At 49.0% G+C, this 18074-nt stretch overlaps 1 protein-coding gene across 1 annotated transcript in view; it reads left to right on the top strand.

The window, feature by feature from the left end:
- ADAD1 (adenosine deaminase domain containing 1) overlaps nt 1–18074 on the top strand; it is a 1643060-nt gene that overhangs the window by 1188835 nt on the left and 436151 nt on the right. Inside the window, exon 10 of the mRNA XM_069631143.1 lies at nt 10247–10484. Coding sequence (XP_069487244.1) covers nt 10247–10484 — 238 coding nt within the window. The remainder of the gene's footprint in view (nt 1–10246; nt 10485–18074) is intronic.

Here is an 18074-nt window from a genome sequence, read left to right as displayed (position 1 = left end):
GTAGTTTCTCCATCCTGCGCCTCGTGACAGGGGCACGTAGATGTGGGGGTTGAGCAGCGACCAAGTTACTTCACTGGTGCAAGCCCCCCCTGTGGGAATACAGGCCTGCTGCGACTCCGTAGGTTTGCTGCTTTACAGTCTTTATATGCAGTTCTTATGTTCCTCTTAGTTCAAATAATGTCTTGCTTCTTTCCTTTTAGGTATGGAAAGGTATTTTGGGGTTGTCATGCAGTTTGAAGATCAGCATGGGCCGGTAGGCGAAAGCGTGGTGTGCGCGATACTGCACGGTGAGTAGTGCGCGATGCGCGGCGCTGTTTCGCCTTTTAGATTGCTAACCTGTGTCTTTTCTCTCCTTGCAGGTTGCAATGTTCCTCGCTGAGCGCCTTAATGTTCCAGTAATGATACTGACCAGGAGATGACTACCCAGGTTGATTTGTGTGGCTTTCTTCATTCGGAAGCAAACGTGAGTAAACGCTTACTAATGCTGTCTTTCTTTCTCCTCTTTCCAGGTTATGGTATTCCAGTATTCATGCGGTGCCGGAGGATGGAGTTCATACCTTCAGGTGAGTGGAACTGAAGTCGGCGATGGATTGAAGACCGGATACTGTTCCCGGTAAGTTTAGTAGGGTTCGTTCTGCAGGTCCTTGGTTTCAGGTAAGCTGGCATCAAAGAACTGGACACGGTGAGCATTACGCTGCCCACAGCACAATAACGCAAAGCATGTTCTGCTGTTTGGGTGTGGTTTAAATAGTCTCAGGTAAAGTAGTCCAGGTAAAATAGTCCCAGGCCTGCCACACCCAAAGTAGTCCAAGTAAAGTAGTCCCATGCCTGCCGCACCCAAAAGACTAGACCGCATAGCTCAGTTCCTTGTAACTGAGCTATGTGTGTGCCTCCATGTTGGCTGAACCCCCCCCCCCCCAAGTTAAATAGTCACAAGTAAATAGTCCCGTTCTAATGTTGGTCTTCATGATGGTTATGAGCCTGCCGCAAAAGGCGCCAGCACTGACTCCCAGAGAGTCTTGGATGCGGTTTTAAGGCCTTTGACCTGGGCCTAACTGGAAGGCTGACTTGCCAGGAACAAGGGTCATGACACCCTCCAGCACGTGCTGGGGCAGCTGGAGGAGGGCGACTTCCTATTGTCGCTGGACTTGGAGGATGCTTACTTCCACATCCCCATTCTAAAAGGACACCGAAAGTTTCTCAGATTCGTTGTCCAAGGGCGGCAATACCAATTCAAGGCCCTGCCATTCGGTTTGAAGTCGGCACCCAGAGTGTTTACCAAGTGCCTCGCACCAGTGGCAGCGCGGCTGCGCCTGCGGGGGATCCACGTCTACCCCTACCTGGATGATTGGCTCATCTGTGCAAGGACAAGAGAACTCGCCGTCGAACACACAGTGGAGACCGTTCAACTACTCACGGATCTGGGATTCTCCATCAACTACTCGAAATCCCACCTGGTCCCTTCGCAGGTCGCACTGTTTCTGGGAGCCAAGCTCGATACAGTGGCACGATTGGCCTCGCCGTCGGAGGAGAGGACGAAGGCCATCTTGGGCAAGGTGCAGCGCCTGCTGGTCACGAATGTGGCCAGGGTGAGATCCATCAAGTCCCTGCTCGGAATTATGTCCTCATGTATCTATCTGGTTCGCCTGTGCAGGCTACGGATGCGTCCTCTACAAGAGTTCCTCGATGCCCGTTGGATACAAGCGACGGGCAGCTTCGAGTACAGGATCCCGCTCAGCGAGGCTTTCCGCTGAGCGATTCGATGGTGGGGCACCTGCATCTCGTGGCGGGCATGGACTTTCAGACCCCGGTGCATCAGGAGACGGTGACGACGGACGCTTCCTTGGAGGAGTGGGGAGCGCACACCGGAGATCTGTACGTGAGAGGCCTTTGGCTCCCGGAGTAGAGGTCGCTCCACATCAACATCCTGGAACCCTGAGCAGAGTTCTGGTCCCTCAGGTCGTTTCTCCCGTCCCTCAAGGGCAAGGTGGTGAGGATCTTCACCGACAACACCACCACGATGTTCTTCATCCGGAAGCAGGGAGGCACCAGATCCCCAGCCCTGTCCAAGGAGGCCCAGGATCTGTGGCACTAGGCCGTCTCCCAGGGGATGTTTCTGGTGCCCTTCCATCTAGCAGGAATAAAGAACGTCATTGCCGACTCACTCGGCAGGGAGCTGCGCTCGTGCCACGAGTGGGAGCTGCGTCAGGATCAAGTGGATCGACTTTTCCAACGATGGGGCAAACACCAGATCGACCTGTTTGCGACAGCGACAAACTCAAAGTGCCAGAGGTTCGCCAACAGGTTTCCCCAGCCGAGGAGCATGGGCAATGCTTTCTCGTTCACCTGGGATGGCCTGTTCCTGTACGCGTTCCCTCCGTTGCCGTTGCTACTGCGACTCGTCAACCAACTCAAGAGGTCCCGGTGCAGGATGATCCTCGTTGCACCAGCGTGGCCGAGACAGATCTGGTTCCCGGACCTTCTGGACTTGTCAGCGTCCCCACCAGTCAAGCTGTCGACGGACGCAGATCTTCTCTCCAGAGAAGGAGGCGCCATCCTTCGTCACGACCCGGAGTCGCTGAACCTGCAGGCCTGGCTCCTGCAGCACTAGAGTTTGGAGGGTACGATATCCCGGCAGACTACAAGGAGGTGCTTGCAAGGGCAGGGCGTCCTCAACTCTCAAGTGCTACGGACACAAGTGGAAGAGGTTCTGTGTCTGGTGCCGTGCACAGAAGATTAACCCGCTACGGATCACGGCCCCTCAAGTGCTTCCGTACCTGCTGTCGCTGGCCAAGGCTGGACTAGCTCATGCTTCCATCAAGATACATCTGGCAGCGATTTCCTGATACACCAGAACTACAGGACGGTCATCCCTGTGGTCTCATCGCCTGGTGAAGGAATTTATGAAGGGACTGTTCCTATCATTCCCGCCGGTGAAGGCCCTGGCCCCGGAGTGGGAGCTCAACGTGGTGCTGACCAGGCACATGCGGCCGCTATTTGAGCCTCTGCATTCAGCACCATTGAAATTTCTGTCGTGGAAAACAGCATTCCTTGTGGCCATCACCTCCACACGACGAGAGGGAGAGATCCAGGCCCTATCCTGCAAGCCTCCATACTTGACTTTCCACGAGACAAGGGTGGTGCTGAGTATGCACCCCTCCTTCATGCCCAAGGTGCCGTCGGACTTCCACCTCAACGAGCCCTTGGTGTTGCCAGTTTTCTTCCCATCACCTTCGTCGCTGTCCGAGAGGACTTTGCACTCGCTGGATGTAGCTAGAGCGCTGAAGTTCTACGTGGACCGCATGAAGAGTTTTCGGAAGACATCACAGCTGTTTGTGAACTTTGGACATGTGAACCAAGGGAAGGCCCTCTCAAAGGCTTCCATTTCCAGATGGCTCTCCGGCTGCATCATGCACTGTCACCGGTTGGCACACCGACCGTTGCCCGGCCGTCCGAGAGCCCATTCGACCAGAGCGATCGCTGCTACTATGGCGTTCTTGTCTGGTGTGCCCCTGCTGGACATCTGCAGGGCTGCTATGTGGAGGTCGACGCACACCTTCACAAGATTCTACTGCGTCGATCGGGACTCCAGGGAAGAGTCCAGGGTCGGCCAAGCAGTGCTGCGCCTGAAGGTGGGCCTGGTGAGGACGTAAGAGTTGCTTAATGTTGAGTCTATGTAATGCTTAATGTTGAGCCTTTGCCAACTCCTGTGGTTGTGCATGTGTGTACTGCTATGTATTCTTATATTCATGAGCATGTGAATCCATGCCAGACCCCATGCTGGAGAAGGAACAAGTTACTTAACTGTAACTGTTGTCCTCCAGCATGGGTCTGGCATGGATTCACATGCGAACCCCCCCTCCCACCCCTTTGCGGCTCCTAACTTGGTCATACTGCCACTTTACGTGCTACCAAATCTGAGGATGGCTGCCAGGGGAGGGGCTTAGGGAGAGGGCAGTCATTGGCTGGGGGCAGTATGACCCAGAGACCAGTGATTGGTTACTACTAAGAAAGACAGATCAGAAACAAAACTGATACTGATTTTTTTTTTATACCGTGGATTCCCAGCCTGACAACGGGGAATATTCATGAGCATGTGAATCCATGCCAGACCCATGCTGGAGAAGAACAGTTACAGGTAAGTAATGTGTTCCTTCTGTGTGCACCTCTTGGAGCTTTGTTTCGCTCCCTTAACACTAAGACTTGGCTGGTGGCAGTGGTACCTACCCTATCTTTTCTACCGCGATAATATTATATAAACGTGGTACTGTTTTAGGCTGTTGTATTAGCCTTGAACTTAAACCCGCTTGACCAAATACTTTTTAATTTGGCTCCGGTCGGGTTTTATCGCCATTTCTTTTTGTTAAAATCCTTCTTGTGTTTTACTTTGCGCTGCAAACCAGGTTTGCCTTCTTTGTTCGCCGACCTTTGGCAGGCTTCTTTCCAGAAGCCTCCTTTGGCGTCTGGGTGTCTAGGTGGGCTGAATGTGAGGGAGGGGTATAATCCCTTGGAGACCCAAGTCGCACTTTGTCTTGATTGGCTGAGGTGGTTGTCCGGGCTTCTTCCCTTGAGCCTGATGGGATCAACCAGCTCACCTTCTTCAGCCAGAGGATCCTCTTCTTGGTCGAAATCGCTGCACACAGCTGTAGTGGTCCAATAGCCATCTGAAGAGCCTCTCCTGTTTTAAAGGAGCGCACCTTTTATTCACCGTTGCTTTGCTGCTGCTGGCCTCATCCCTTGGTAGTGCAGATCGCTCCAGACATCGTCCTCCTTGTCCCCAAGACTTAAGCTCCAGGAACTGTGAGTCTGCAGGAACTACCAGGAACAACTGCCGTGTCACCAACTTTTCTTTGAATGAATAAGGTACTGCGTCTGACTTCGAGGAACTAGGGTGAACCCTTTTCTCCTCACCAAAGGCTTGTCCTTATCTTCCTTCCCTCTTATAACTTTTGCCTCCCTTGTGACAATATCTAAGTACTCCTGGCAATCTCGAATCGTGAACTGTTCTAACCTTGTGATCCTCGACAACAGGACCCCTGTCCCATTGACACTGGCGCAGGCCTATTGACTTTTATCTACGTTTTAGAAAGTATCCTCTGATTCTATCTGCCATGACAAAAGTATTGCCTATGATTTTTATCCCCTATTTTCTTCTGTTAATTCATGTGCTAAGTGTGTTTGACTTCGGTAACATTTCTTCTCGCAGGTACGCCTTTCTTTAGTAAAACCAAACTGTCATTACTGTCAAAAAGTGATCGCGTATTAACCCACAGTAACGTATTTGTTGCACAACACCGGTCCGTCAAATCCAATGTACTTACCTTGAATTGAACTGCACAAGGGGAATTGGTTGTGTGTAGTATATTTGAAATGTGGTTTTAATCTAATAGAAGTGAAGTGTTTTATGAACGGATGGTTTAAAAATAAATGTACTTATATTTTTTAAGCAGAAACCTTGAGTCAGTGTTTGCTTGAGTCACAGTAATTGTAGTCCTCTGTGTAATCTCTACTACTGCTCATTTGCTCTTGAGAAAAGTCTGGCTGCTCTGCTCCTGCTACCACTCTAACTGTGTAGTGCAGGCTTGTACCAAAGGTGAAACTGTACTACCACCTGTAGTCTTAATCTTGTGTAGTGGTCCCTAAGGGCACTGCCCAGGATTCTGCCTAACAAGGAGGGGTTGAATTTCAAGTTAAGTTCTGAGTGTTTCACTATGTTTGCATTATCTAACATTTGCAAAATCTAATAAAGATTAAAGATTTTGTTTTTTAAAGTATGCCCTCAGACTGGTGAGGCATTTTATAATGAAAAGTGGGAAGGGGATGAGGTTAACACCAATTCATATTCTGATTTGCCCTCTTATTTTTGATCAGAAATGTCGGCCCCTTATTCTAGAAACGACAGAACTGAGATGTAGTGATGTTTTGGTCCTGCCTTGCAGGCACAACTTTATAGGTTCAAGTAGTCTTTATTTCATGGTGAATATAAGCATGCTACTTACTCGTATGTCCCATCTCCTTTCCTCCAGCCTTGTGGGCGTCCCCGACATGGGGATGGTTCAGGAACCTTTGGCAGCGAAAAAATTTGCTTCCCCTTGAAATCTAGTATGGGGCGCGGCCTTGGGTGAGGGAACACCCACTTGCCTTCCGGCACCTCACTTCAGTCACTTTTTCCACTCATACGTTGTCGGACATGGCAGCAAGTGCAGATACCTTTTTTTAGCTTTCAGCTTGCTCCCCATTTGTTTTTCGATTCCTATTCTACTTCCCTTCGGTGCCTCTGCCACAGGAGGATTCACAAGGTGTGCCTCTTGTGACTGCTCGTTCCTGGCCTCGGACCCCCATGCGCTCTGTCTTGAGTGCTTGGGGCCTGACCACCGCTAGGACTCATGTGCGGCCTACAGCGCTCTTGGTCACAGGGCATTGAAGAATCGGTTGTCGCGATGGAGGGAGATCTTCCACACTTCTCCCCCTCTTCACCTGAAGGACTTTAGCTCCGGGGCCTCTCATCGAGAAGGTAGGACCTCAGGTCAGCACGGCTCCACAGTGCAGCGACTCCTTCCCCAGGGTTCCCTCGAATCAGGGTTCCTCGCATTCAGGTTCTGGCAGGCCTGAGGCCTCTAACGCTACCGGGTTCCAAGCCGAGGGACCTGGGGGCCATACCAGGTTCTCCTCGGACAGACGATCAGGTACCCAGTGGGTAAGGGATTGTCGAATGACACCTCCAAGAGTCGTTCCTCGGCTAGATCCAGCACGGCTACCAACACAGGTGCTGAGGGTTCCAGGCCTACCAAAGCTTGCTCGGAGGCAGTCATCCATGGCGTTTTCGACTACCGGCCATCCGACTGAGGGCTCAGTGCCTACCAGAGGGCTCTCTGAGGTCGACGTCTCTGCTACGGGCGCAAGGCCCAAGCTGTATCCTCTCATGTCTCAACATGTCTGTTGGCTCAGGGCCTTTGCGCCCTCCCACCGAGAGCGTGGTGCAAGGCTTCAAAATGGCACAGCGGAATGTGGCAGAGCGGCCATTTGGATCAGGGCCCGCCGGTGCTTTCGCCCATCGAGTGGACTTTGCAAGACAATTTCAGCCTGCTTCCTTCTGGAAGCATCAGCGGATCCTACGGTGCAGGGTTTTGGTACCCACAGGGGTACATTTACCCATCACAACCCTACAGCTACACGCACCATGCACCTTGTCGCTTTCACCAGGAGCGGAGGCCCAACGCCTCGGAGGGCAGGACTCCTAGGGACCCGGCGGCTTGTGATGACCGCTTCTTCAAACCCTTCCTCTTTGTCATGCATTCCCCCTCAGATGAAGGGGCTCCTGAAGGACATTTTGAAGGAGGGTATCCCCCAGGCGGCGCCACCTCAGCCCCCTCCCTTGGGAACTTCTCCCCGGTGCCGGTCCCTCCTCCGGTTCAGGCCCTACCAGTCGTGCTGGCACCTTCATCTCCTCCTGTACCACCAATTCCTCCCCCTCAACAGCCGTTGGACTTGTCTGCCGCTCCGGACCTGGGAGGGTCCCCACTGGCACCTGTTCCCCAGGGCCCAGATTCCCATCGTCCTGTGAAAAGGGGGGGTGATGACCACATTGATGACGAGGACGATGAGCCCTCAGCATCTGTTAAAGCCTTTCATGATCGGCTCCAGGGCCTTGCAGGGTCCTTGGGGATCCCTCTTCCTGAGGAATCCCCCCAGGAGTCGGGTGTGCTTGCAGAGGTCTTGGGGAAACGCACCATAACCTGGTATGGCTTTCCACTCAAGAACGATGTGCTGCAGGTGGTGCGTAAGTTCTGGGAGAAACCCAGGGCCAACGCCCAGATGAACAAGAAGTAGTACAGCAGGTTTAGGCTGACGGTTGGGGAGCCAGTTCTCCTTGCCTCCCATCCACAGCCCCATTCCTCAGTGGTGGCTGCGGACTCCTTATAGTCTAAACCATCGTCTGTGTCACCTTCCTCCACGGGAGCCACCTCCAGTTGCCTCTCCAAAGAGGAGAAAGTCCTCGAGTCCTTGGGAAAGCACTGTTACTCCATCTCAGGACTGCATCTGTGGCAACCCAACGCAAACACTGTCTTGGCCGCGGATAACCAGAAGCTGTGGTGGGAGCTCAGGGTATTTCTGCCCGACCTCCCTTCGGACAAACAAGCCTCCTCCAAGTCCGGTCTGGCAGATGCCTGGGCCATTGCGCAGGACCTCATGGAGTCTTCGGTCTCCCACATCGAGACAGCCAGCAGAGAGTTGTGTCTTGGGGTGGAGATGAGAAGGACGGCCTGGATGCACACGACTAAGTTTTTATCTGACGTGCAGGTGCGGATCCTAGATCTGCCTTTGAGGGCGTGGAACTTTTTCATTCGTCCACCGATGACGGATTGACAAAGAAGAAACCATTCACTCAAACAGCCAAGTCCTTGGCCATGCTGACACGCTGGGTCAGAAATCCTTCCCTCAATCCCAGGGTAGGACCAAGTTCAAACCCTGTACCTTTTCCGGCTTCAAGGGTTTCAGAAGCCGCGGTACGGAAGACTTTTGATCTGATGTCCTCTGTGGACATCTGCATGGTGACACTGAAGACTGTTTTATTGGTGGCTCTCACCTCTGCTCGCAGGTTTAGTGAGCTGCAGGTGTTGTCTTCGGGCATGCCCTTCACCACGTTTCACAACAAGATCATCTTGCGCACTCACCCTAACTTCTTGCCCAAGGTGGTCTCTCTGTTCCATGTGAATCAAGAGATCTGCCTGCCGGTGTTCTTCCCGAACCCACAGTCGGAGGCAGAGAGGGCCCTACATTCCTTGAACCTCAAGAGAGTTCTCAAGTTTTATCCCTCTCAGATGAAATACTTCTGGAAGTCGTAGACACTGTTTGCGATTTTTGTGGGCTCCTCCCCCTGGCTCTCAGGCGCCCAAGACTTCCATCGTCCATTGGATGGTCCACGCCATTACAGAGGCCTACACGGCCATGGGCAAACCTGTTCCTGAGAGGATTCATGCCCATGCAGTCAGAGCTAAGGCCACGGCTGTTGCTTTTCAGAGGCATGCTTATTGGGATGTCATCAGCAAGGCGGCCACTTGAGCCACTCCGTCAGCCTTCTGTAAACACTATTCACTTGACACCAGCTCCAGGCACGATGCAGACTTTTGTCAGGCGGTTCTGAAGAACCTTTTCACTTCATCCTAGATATGAGGCCGGTTGTCGCAGCTCCACACTATGTTCTTGTTCAGACGAATCACCCACAAGGATGGAGAATAGGGGATGGGACATAAAATGACTCACTGTAGTCACTGTAGTGACTAGAGTACTCATAGTCCATAGTCCCCTTTCCTCCATACGTCCGTCCCCACCTTTCACCGCTAGTATGCCAATGGCTTATAGGTAATATGACAAGCCAGGTTTCTACGCGTCCGATGTGTTTAAAGGGGACTGAGCTGAAGCGCCGGAGGGTGGTGACTCGGAGGGGGGGGGCATTCCCACGCCCATGGCTACGCCCCTGCGCGCCTTACTAAATTACTAAATTTAAAGGAAAAGCTACATTTTTCCCTGCCAAAGGTTCCGGTACCGTCTCCATGTTAGGAGGAAAGGGACTATGAGTACTTTAGTCACTACAGTAAGTAACTTTCATTTATGGGCCAATTCAGAATAGTAGTGCACTTTCCCTGTGGATGTACAGTATATTGATGGGTAGTGTTTTTGCCAATACACTCTTAATTATTGTAGTGAAGGAATGTGCTACAGTTGATTATCAGGTAACTAGTTTTACATATAGGTAAGACATTTTTCCTTCCAGGCTATGGTAGAGTATTAAAAACAAATCTTCTATAATGGTGAATGAACTAAAGTAAGCTAAAGTGGATCTGCTTGGTTTGGTGGGGTGGGGTATGGTTGTGTTCAGAACTGAGTGGAGGAAATTACTAGTGTGAAAACACTGTCAAACAACCAAGAGTAGGACTCAGTAGGTAACTGACAATGACAGCTTGCCACACAGATGCATATGTGTAAATATATGACTCTTAGTGTTTTTAGCATGTTGATCAGTTTAGGTGGGGCAGCCGGGATCTATCCTATATACCTAAACCTCTATCCATCAATCCAGTCCTAATGATTAAACCTTGATATTTTATCAGGGTATACATTGTAAACATCAGTTTAATATATGTCTGTTGTGAAGGAGGTGTTCTGAATAAACTAATTAGAAGCAGAATTTTTGTAACATACCTTTTCCATGTCCACATCTTTTTTAACACATCTGTATTTTCAGGGGATGCAAATTGCACAGACACAAGGGGTTTGGAAATCGTTGTTAATCGCCGCATTGATGATGCACTCACTTCAAGGCTTCCGATGTTCTATTTGGTGAACAGACCCTATATCAGCCGAGTGGGAGCCACACACCCTGTTCAGATTGATGTTGCAAACCAATATCTTAGCCTTAATTGGTCTCAGGGTGACATTTCATTGGAAGTTGTTGACGGACTGAAAGGAAAGATTACTGAAAGGTAAGAATTGGTTCATTTACAGGATCATTTTTCTTAAACATTATTCATAAGTTATTACCAAGCTAAATCACATTTTACAGAAATATTTGAGCATTATGGTGAAGCAATAAATATGCATGTAAGGAATAAATGTCTCTAAGGCAGTATTTGATGAGGTTTCCTCGTCAAATAGTAATTTACAATCTGGTGCAATTTGGCTTGATGTATGCTTCCTCAGTTTGCTTGTTTGTGTCTCACTGCATTCAAACTTAGCATTGTATCGTGGTATCCTGTGGCTGATTCTCATTCCTCTCTTGTGCTACTCTATTCTGTTAATACATATTACTTTATTGCGTGTTATGCCTTTTCCTCTCCCTTCGAGTTACACCTCTGATCCATCCAATCCTCATTTCTCACTTCACAACCTGCTTAATCTGACTTACCCTCCTGTCTCTGACCATTCTCCTCTAATAATCTTGCTCTCTGGAATGTGCGCTGTATCTGTTATAAGGCCCATTCCACTCTTGATGCCTTTTTTCTGTTTAAATGTACACTTTCTCTGTATTACAGACACTTGTTTATCTTCTATTACCTCTGTTATTCCTGCTGCCTTAACAACCTCATCAACTGCGACATTTGAATACCAATACTTTCTGTTCTCAAAACCTTCTCCCATTGCTTTTCTTCAGATATATCACCGCCTTAGCCCTGTCACTTGCTTTTGTGAAGATCTTGATGTTCTTTCCTCTTCTCGTCCCCCTTTTTGACACACTGCTTTGCTCTTACTTGGTGGTTTTAACCTACATCTTGCATCTGCTCACTCCTCTGTTCTGCTTATATCTCCTCTTGACTCTTAATATTTTTTCTCTGTTCCTTTTCCCCCTTCTCATATCTCTGGCTCTTGTTTAGACCTAATTCTTGCCTTATCTTTATCTCTGGCTTTGGTCTCTGCTTTTCCAATTCTCTCCTAAAACCATGCACTTCTATCTTTCTCTATTATCCTTCTGATAATCCCATCTCCTCCTCTACCCCTTTCCCACACCTTTCATTGCTGGGACTTATGCAAATTTAATATTTCTGTTTTTAACTCTATTTCTTCCTCTGTTTCTGCATGAACGTGCTTCCTCTTCAGTGAATTCTGCATTCTCCTCTTTCGAATGGATTGTGTCCTCCCACGTATTCCTCATCTTGTGATAAATCGTTATCTCCAGCTTCGCTGCTTCGGAAAAAATGTTTCTCGGCAGAGGGCGCTGTCTTCGAGGTTGTGGCGTCGATTGTCCCTCGACGTACTCCGTACTCTGTCGACGTCACCGATGGTATAAGTAGCTCGAGCCGCGCCCGTTGCTTCAGTTCCGTTTTTCCGATCGCTTCGCTATCGAGAACGGCACGCTTCTATTTTCTGTGAAGAAAATGTCATCATCTTTGACACCTTCGACACCCAGAACTGGGTTTAAAAAGTGTGCAGATTGTGGATCTAAGATGTCGATCACCGATACCCACCGGATTTGTCTCTGGTGTCTTGGTTCCAGTCACCGAACCGACGACTGCGGCTCCTGCCAATCGATGACCGAAAAAGCTCTTCGTGAGAGGAGAGGTAAACTGTCAGTGGGGAGGGAGGCCACAAAAAAGGTTTCGTCAAAAAGACATAAGAAAGCGACTGATTCTAAAGGATCAGATCGCCATAGGCACTCGAAGAGATCTCGATCTAGGAGTAGATCGAGACATTCTTTGTCGTGATCGAAAAAAATGAAGAGGAGACATAGATCTCCCTCATCATCTTCTTCTTCAGAGTCCACCGAAGAAATTCGTTGTCCGACTAAATCGGATTCTCCCAGTAAGTGGGAAGAATGCTGCAAAAAGATGATGGAGGTTTTCGAGAATGCAGCCTCGACCCCCTCGAAAGAACCTCGAAAAAGCCATACCCCTAAAGTGGCTCCATTGGACGACAAAGGGAAGTCCAAGGCTACTATGGCCAAGACCAGACGAGTCGACATAAAACCGTCGAAGAATCTTCGAGAGTCGAGCACCTCCATTGCCGGCCAAGAAACACAAGTCGTTGAAGACTTCGCCAACTTCGTCGACGCCCTCGACGCCGATAATTTCGACACCGAAGCCAAATGCGTCATCGACGCCATTATCGAAGTCATCTTCGAAGACTTCGAAGACACCCTCGAAAACTTCGAGGGATTTGCCATTTCCTTCGAAGCAGATGGAAGAGGAAGAAAGGAGATTCACTCCTTTGCCCAGATCAGACTTTTTCAAATCTATGTCAGCAATCTATGAAGAGTCTACTTCAGAAGAAGACGAGGTTACTCCTTTGGGAGTTACTTATGGTACAAGACAAGTTCCTGAATAACTTATTGACCAGGAATCTAGAATGAGAGACCTGAGTGATACTCTACATTCTGCCAGTGGAGTTGACACATCCCCAGAATTAGAGTTTGCCAAACCTGTGTAACGCTTACCTGTACTCAGCGGGGACACACACACTCTCAATCTACTTATCTGATATTTTTTCTCAGCGAGCGATGATTCTAATCTCCTGCTACGCAGCTTGTCTCCCCCTAAGATCACACAGAAACGATTCTTAAGCTATTTCAAAACCCAATTCCCAAATATTAGTTAAGTAATTCCCCTGAAACTAATTACCAAATGTTTTTCTGGGGGAAGCTCTCCATCCTGCTTCTGAGCAGGGGCTCTAGTTCTGAAGAGGGTTTCTTGCTGGTGAATGACCTTTTAACTTAGGATTGTGGGGAAACTTCTCTCTATGACATTCATGAATCTAGAATGAATTTAGGAGGCGCGCAAAAGCACTACAGTGAAAACAATTCCACACAGAAAAACAGCGAGGAGTTGACTGTACAAAGTAAGCATAGGCAAGCTTTTCCCCAGAAAACTGTGAATGACATGGAAAGGCAATGAATGAATTCACATGGGTATTGGCAATCAACCTCAAATGCGTCACAGAGGAACTTAACAGCTTTAACAAGCGTGACTAGAATGTGTCATTCTCAACTCTCAACAGTGAAACTTAGAATTCCCACAAGAGATGCCTTCACAAGGAATTGAGTGTCTACTGACAAGTGTACACAATGAAATCTGTGTGAATATGAGCGTGCAGCAGGAACTCGGTAAAATGTCAAAAGCGCGCATACAGCAGTAAAGGCTGACGTGATTCAAAATGCTACCACTGCACTAGGCGCGATGTGTGGCCACATTCCTCAACCAAGCGGAGCACGGAATGCGTATCAAAAGGAAGACGCTAACAGGCACGGCAAAACCACAGGAAATAACAGGCTCTAACCTTTTCACTAAACCATTTACACAAGCTGTCTAAACAATGTACCTCAGCAAGCAGATAAATGATGAACACAATACAATGCAATGGTACTTGCGGTAACAGGCTCGGACAGCCGGGGTGAACGGAGGAATAAACCTCTCGCCGTGACAGGAAGAGAGGCGAGGTTCTGGAAGGGATTTTCAGGGCGGGTTGGAGAGGGAGAGGAAGGGGCTCTGAAACTAGGAGGATTCATGAGGGAAAGGCTAAGAATAACACTCGGAATAACTAAGATTTCAATTTTCTCTGTGACAGGACTTTGGTAAGCGTCACTCTGCGATGCAGAAGACAACGCGAAGCGCGGAGCGCTCGAGGGGAGGGGCTTAAGTAGCTACAGAGTCTGAACACCTAGACAGCACTGCAATCTTCGTGAGGCTAACTTGGCAGCCATGTCTTGTTTCTTTTTTTAAGTAACCTTTTAGCCTTAAGAGATAAACTGCATAGCTTGCCACCAACTAGGAGTTCTAAACAGATGACCTGACCTAATTAAGAACTTTTTTAGGCATCTTTTTGGTGATCATGACAACCTGATCCTGCAGAGCATGCAGATGCTGGGTACAGGGGTCTTATGACCAGGGTAGTTGAATACATGGGTTGGGGTAATACTTCACCCATTTTTGAACAAGATGACATGACGGATATTATCGTCAAGGGACCTCAGAAGGATCATGTTCTCCCTTTTCACAGGGCCCTTCAAAGGAATGTGGAGAAAAACTGGGAGAAACCAGAAACTATTGCTGCTGGAGATAGCACTTTTAGAAAATATCGACCAGCTGGAACGGATCCCGAATATTTGAATAAACATGCGACTCCAGAGAGTTTAGTCATTCAAGCAGCATCTACTTCAAAACAAACTGCTTATCCAACTATCCCTCCAGATAGAGAGGATAGAAAATAGACGCCTGGGCACGTAAAGTTTTCACGTCAGGCAGTATGGCACTTAAGACGGCAAATGTCACATGTACCCTAGCCAGGTTTACCCAGCGGGACTGTTTTTCGGCGGTGGCTGATCATATTCCGGAAGGAGAGGAAAGGGAAGGCTTCCTGAATATAGTCAAAGACGGGAAGGAGGCAATGGGGGGAATGCCTCCAGTCTGGACTGGATACTGCTGATAGTATCAGCAGATCCATGGCTGCAAGCGTTGTGCTACGCAGATTTGCGTGGTTGAGGAAGTTGGGATTTGCACCGGACGTGCAAGCTAGACTCCTCAACATGCCCTTTGATGGCTCGAGGCTCTTTGGCAGAAAGGCTGATGAAAGCCTAGAAAAACTTCAGACCTCGAAAGCGGCAGCTAAATCACTTAGCGCCTCTTTGCCCCAGCCTCTAAAACCCTATTCTGGCTCATCTTCCTGGAGGGTTAGTTCTTTTCGATACTACTCCTCTTTTGGTAGAGGAAGAGGACAGGCTTCTCAAAGGGGCAAAAGAAACTTCCCTCGTGGAGCACGAGGTAGAGGTGCAAAATCAGCCTCAGGAGCGTCATCTGTACCCTCAGCCACTCCTGCAGCCGCCTCCAAATCCCTCTGAGACCTTGTTACCCAAAACACCAGTGGGAGGCAGGATCTCTCAACATCTGAAGGAATGGCGGGGCATTACCTCAGATGCTTGGGCACTGGAAACAGTAGCCCAAGGTTACTGTCTCCCCTTTCTAGAAAGGCCTCAGAATCATCCGCCGGGAGCCAACTCCGCAAAATTCCGGATCCGCTCCCGTTGCAGGAAATTTCAACCCTGCTAGAGAAAGGTGCCATAGAACTGGTACCTGTAGCGGAGAGGAACAGGGGTTGGTACTCCCCATATTTTCTCATCCCAAAAAAGGACGGTGGACTGAGACCCATCTTGGACTTGAGAAACTTGAACAAGTTCCTCAGGAAGGACAAGTTCAAGATGGTGACTCTTTCTCAGATCCTTCAGGCTCTCCAACTCCAAGATTGGTTGGTATCATTGGACCTTCAGGATGCTTACTTCCATGTGCCAATCCATCCAAAGCACAGAAAGTACCTGAGGTTCGCGATTGGCAATTCTCATTATCGATTTCGAGTTCTGCCATTCGGGTTGACCTCCGCCCCGAGGGTTTTCACCAAACTGTTGGCGGTTGTGGCAGCAAGTCTCAGGAAAGGAGGTATTCACATATATTCCTACCTGGATGACTGGTGAGCAAGTTCTCCAGAACAAGCTCAGGAACATCTTTCGATCACCTGCCACTTCCTCCACAAACTGGGCTTCTCCCTCAATTTCAAGAAGTCCCACATGATACCAGCCCAGAAACTCCAATTTATCGGAGCAGTCTTGGACACTTCATCGGGAAAAGTCTCGCCTCCCGAAGTGAGAGCTCTCCACATCCAGCAGATGGTAATAAAATTCCAGAATGCCCAACGTCTACCGGCCTTCGATTTTCTCAGGTTGCTCGGCCTCGTGGCATCCTGTATTTTCCTAGTACCAGAGGCCAGGTTGAGAATGAGATCCCTTCAATGGGCACTCAGAACTAAGTGGTCCCAGTTCTCAGGGAATATGTCGGATCTTTTGCAAGTTCCGAGCGCAGTTGCTCAGGATCTTCGATGGTGGGCTTGCAACGACAACATTCTCAAGGGAGAGTCTTTTTGGCAACCATGGCCGGAATAACGGTAGTGACGGACGCCTCACTCACGGGGTGGGGAGCATACACCAACGATCTGACAATCAGCGGTCGTTGGTCTCCATCGGAGTCCAAACTACACATCAACCCATTAGAGCTGAGGGCAATCAGATTAGCTCTGAAGGCTTTTCTGCCCTCTGTACAGGGAAAGAATGTCCTGATAATGACGGATAACACGGTGGCCATGTACTACCTCAACAAAAGAGGAGGTGTAGGGTCACTGCCACTGTGCAGAGAGGCAATGCAGCTCTGGTTCTGGGCAATACGAGAAGGAATCTCTCTGTCTGCAATTCACCTAGCCGGAGAGAAGAACACGGCGGCAGACGCTCTGAGCAGGCAGAGCACGGTCTCTCACGAGTGGGAGCTGGCTCAGGAAGTCCTTCTGGAGAGCTTCGCCCTTTGGGGAACCCCTCAAGTCGATCTCTTCGCCACCGCGATCAACCGGAAGTGCGATCAGTACTGCTCAAGGGAATTTCCTCAAAGAGGAGCTCTGGGAGACGCATTCGTAGTGGAGTGGAAGTTTCCACTGCTGTACGCGTTTCCCCCAGTCCCTGTGATTCCTCAAGTAATCAGGAGCTTGAGAAAGTTCAGGAAAACCATGATCCCAATTGCCCCGGATCGGGCCAGGAGAACGTTGTACCCGGACCTTCTAGACATGTCCATCTGCCCTCCAATACGTCTTCCGCAAAGAGAGGGTCTTCTCTCGCAAGAGAAAGGTTGGGTTCTCCATCCAGAGGTCAAGACACTCAACCTTCACGCATGGTTTCTGAGAGGTTGAGATAAAAGGATTGGGATCTTCCGGATGACGTAATGGAAATTTTGCTTTCGGCCAGAAGACCAGCAACAAAGTCTTTGTACCGATGTCGCTGGAATAGGTTTAGTAACTGGTGCAAAGACAAGGATGTGGACCCTTTTCAGTGTGGCACCCCAATGGTGCTTTCCTTTCTGCTACATCTAGCTAATCTGGGTCTCCAGATAGGATTAATCAAAGGATACCTTGCTGCGCTGTCCATTTTCAAGTGCTCCTCGGAAGAGGTTTCATATTTCAAAATACCGTTAATAATTCAATTCTTAAAGGGGCTCACTAATGTATACCCTCCAGTACCTTTTCATTTACCAGCCTGGGACTTAAATTTAGTATTAAAATTCTTGACTTGCATACGTTTTGAGCCTCTGCACTCATGTCCATTGAGGCTTTTGACTCTAAAAACTGTCCTCCTTGTGGCCCCTATCATCAGCCCGCAGGGTTAGCGAACTTCAGGCTCTCTCATGCAAACCACCATATACTATTTTTTATAAAGATAAGGTAGTCCTTAAAGTTAAACCTTCATTTTTGCCAAAAGTAGTCTCGGACTTCCATTTGTCACAAAAAATAGTACTACCTACGTTTTTTCCTCCTCCTCATCTGGGCAAAGAAGAGGAGAGATTACACAGATTAGATCCCAAGAGGGCTCTTAGTTTTTACATCTCTAGGATGGCTAAATTGAGACAAGATGACCAACTGTTTGTGGGTTACACTGGTTAAAAATTAGGCTTATCTGTAACAAAACAGACCATTTCCCGCTGGATCATATTAGCCATAGTTGAATGCTACAGACTAGCGGGAAAAGAACCACCAGATGGGCTCCGTGCCCATTCTACAAG

Source organism: Ambystoma mexicanum, chromosome 6q (genome assembly GCF_040938575.1).
Source record: "Ambystoma mexicanum isolate Mex_15411 chromosome 6q, UKY_AmexF1_1, whole genome shotgun sequence".
In the NCBI taxonomy this organism is placed as follows: Eukaryota; Metazoa; Chordata; class Amphibia; order Caudata; family Ambystomatidae; genus Ambystoma; species Ambystoma mexicanum.
Note: the sequence above shows the minus strand (reverse complement) of the source record. Positions and strands in the feature narration are given on the sequence as shown.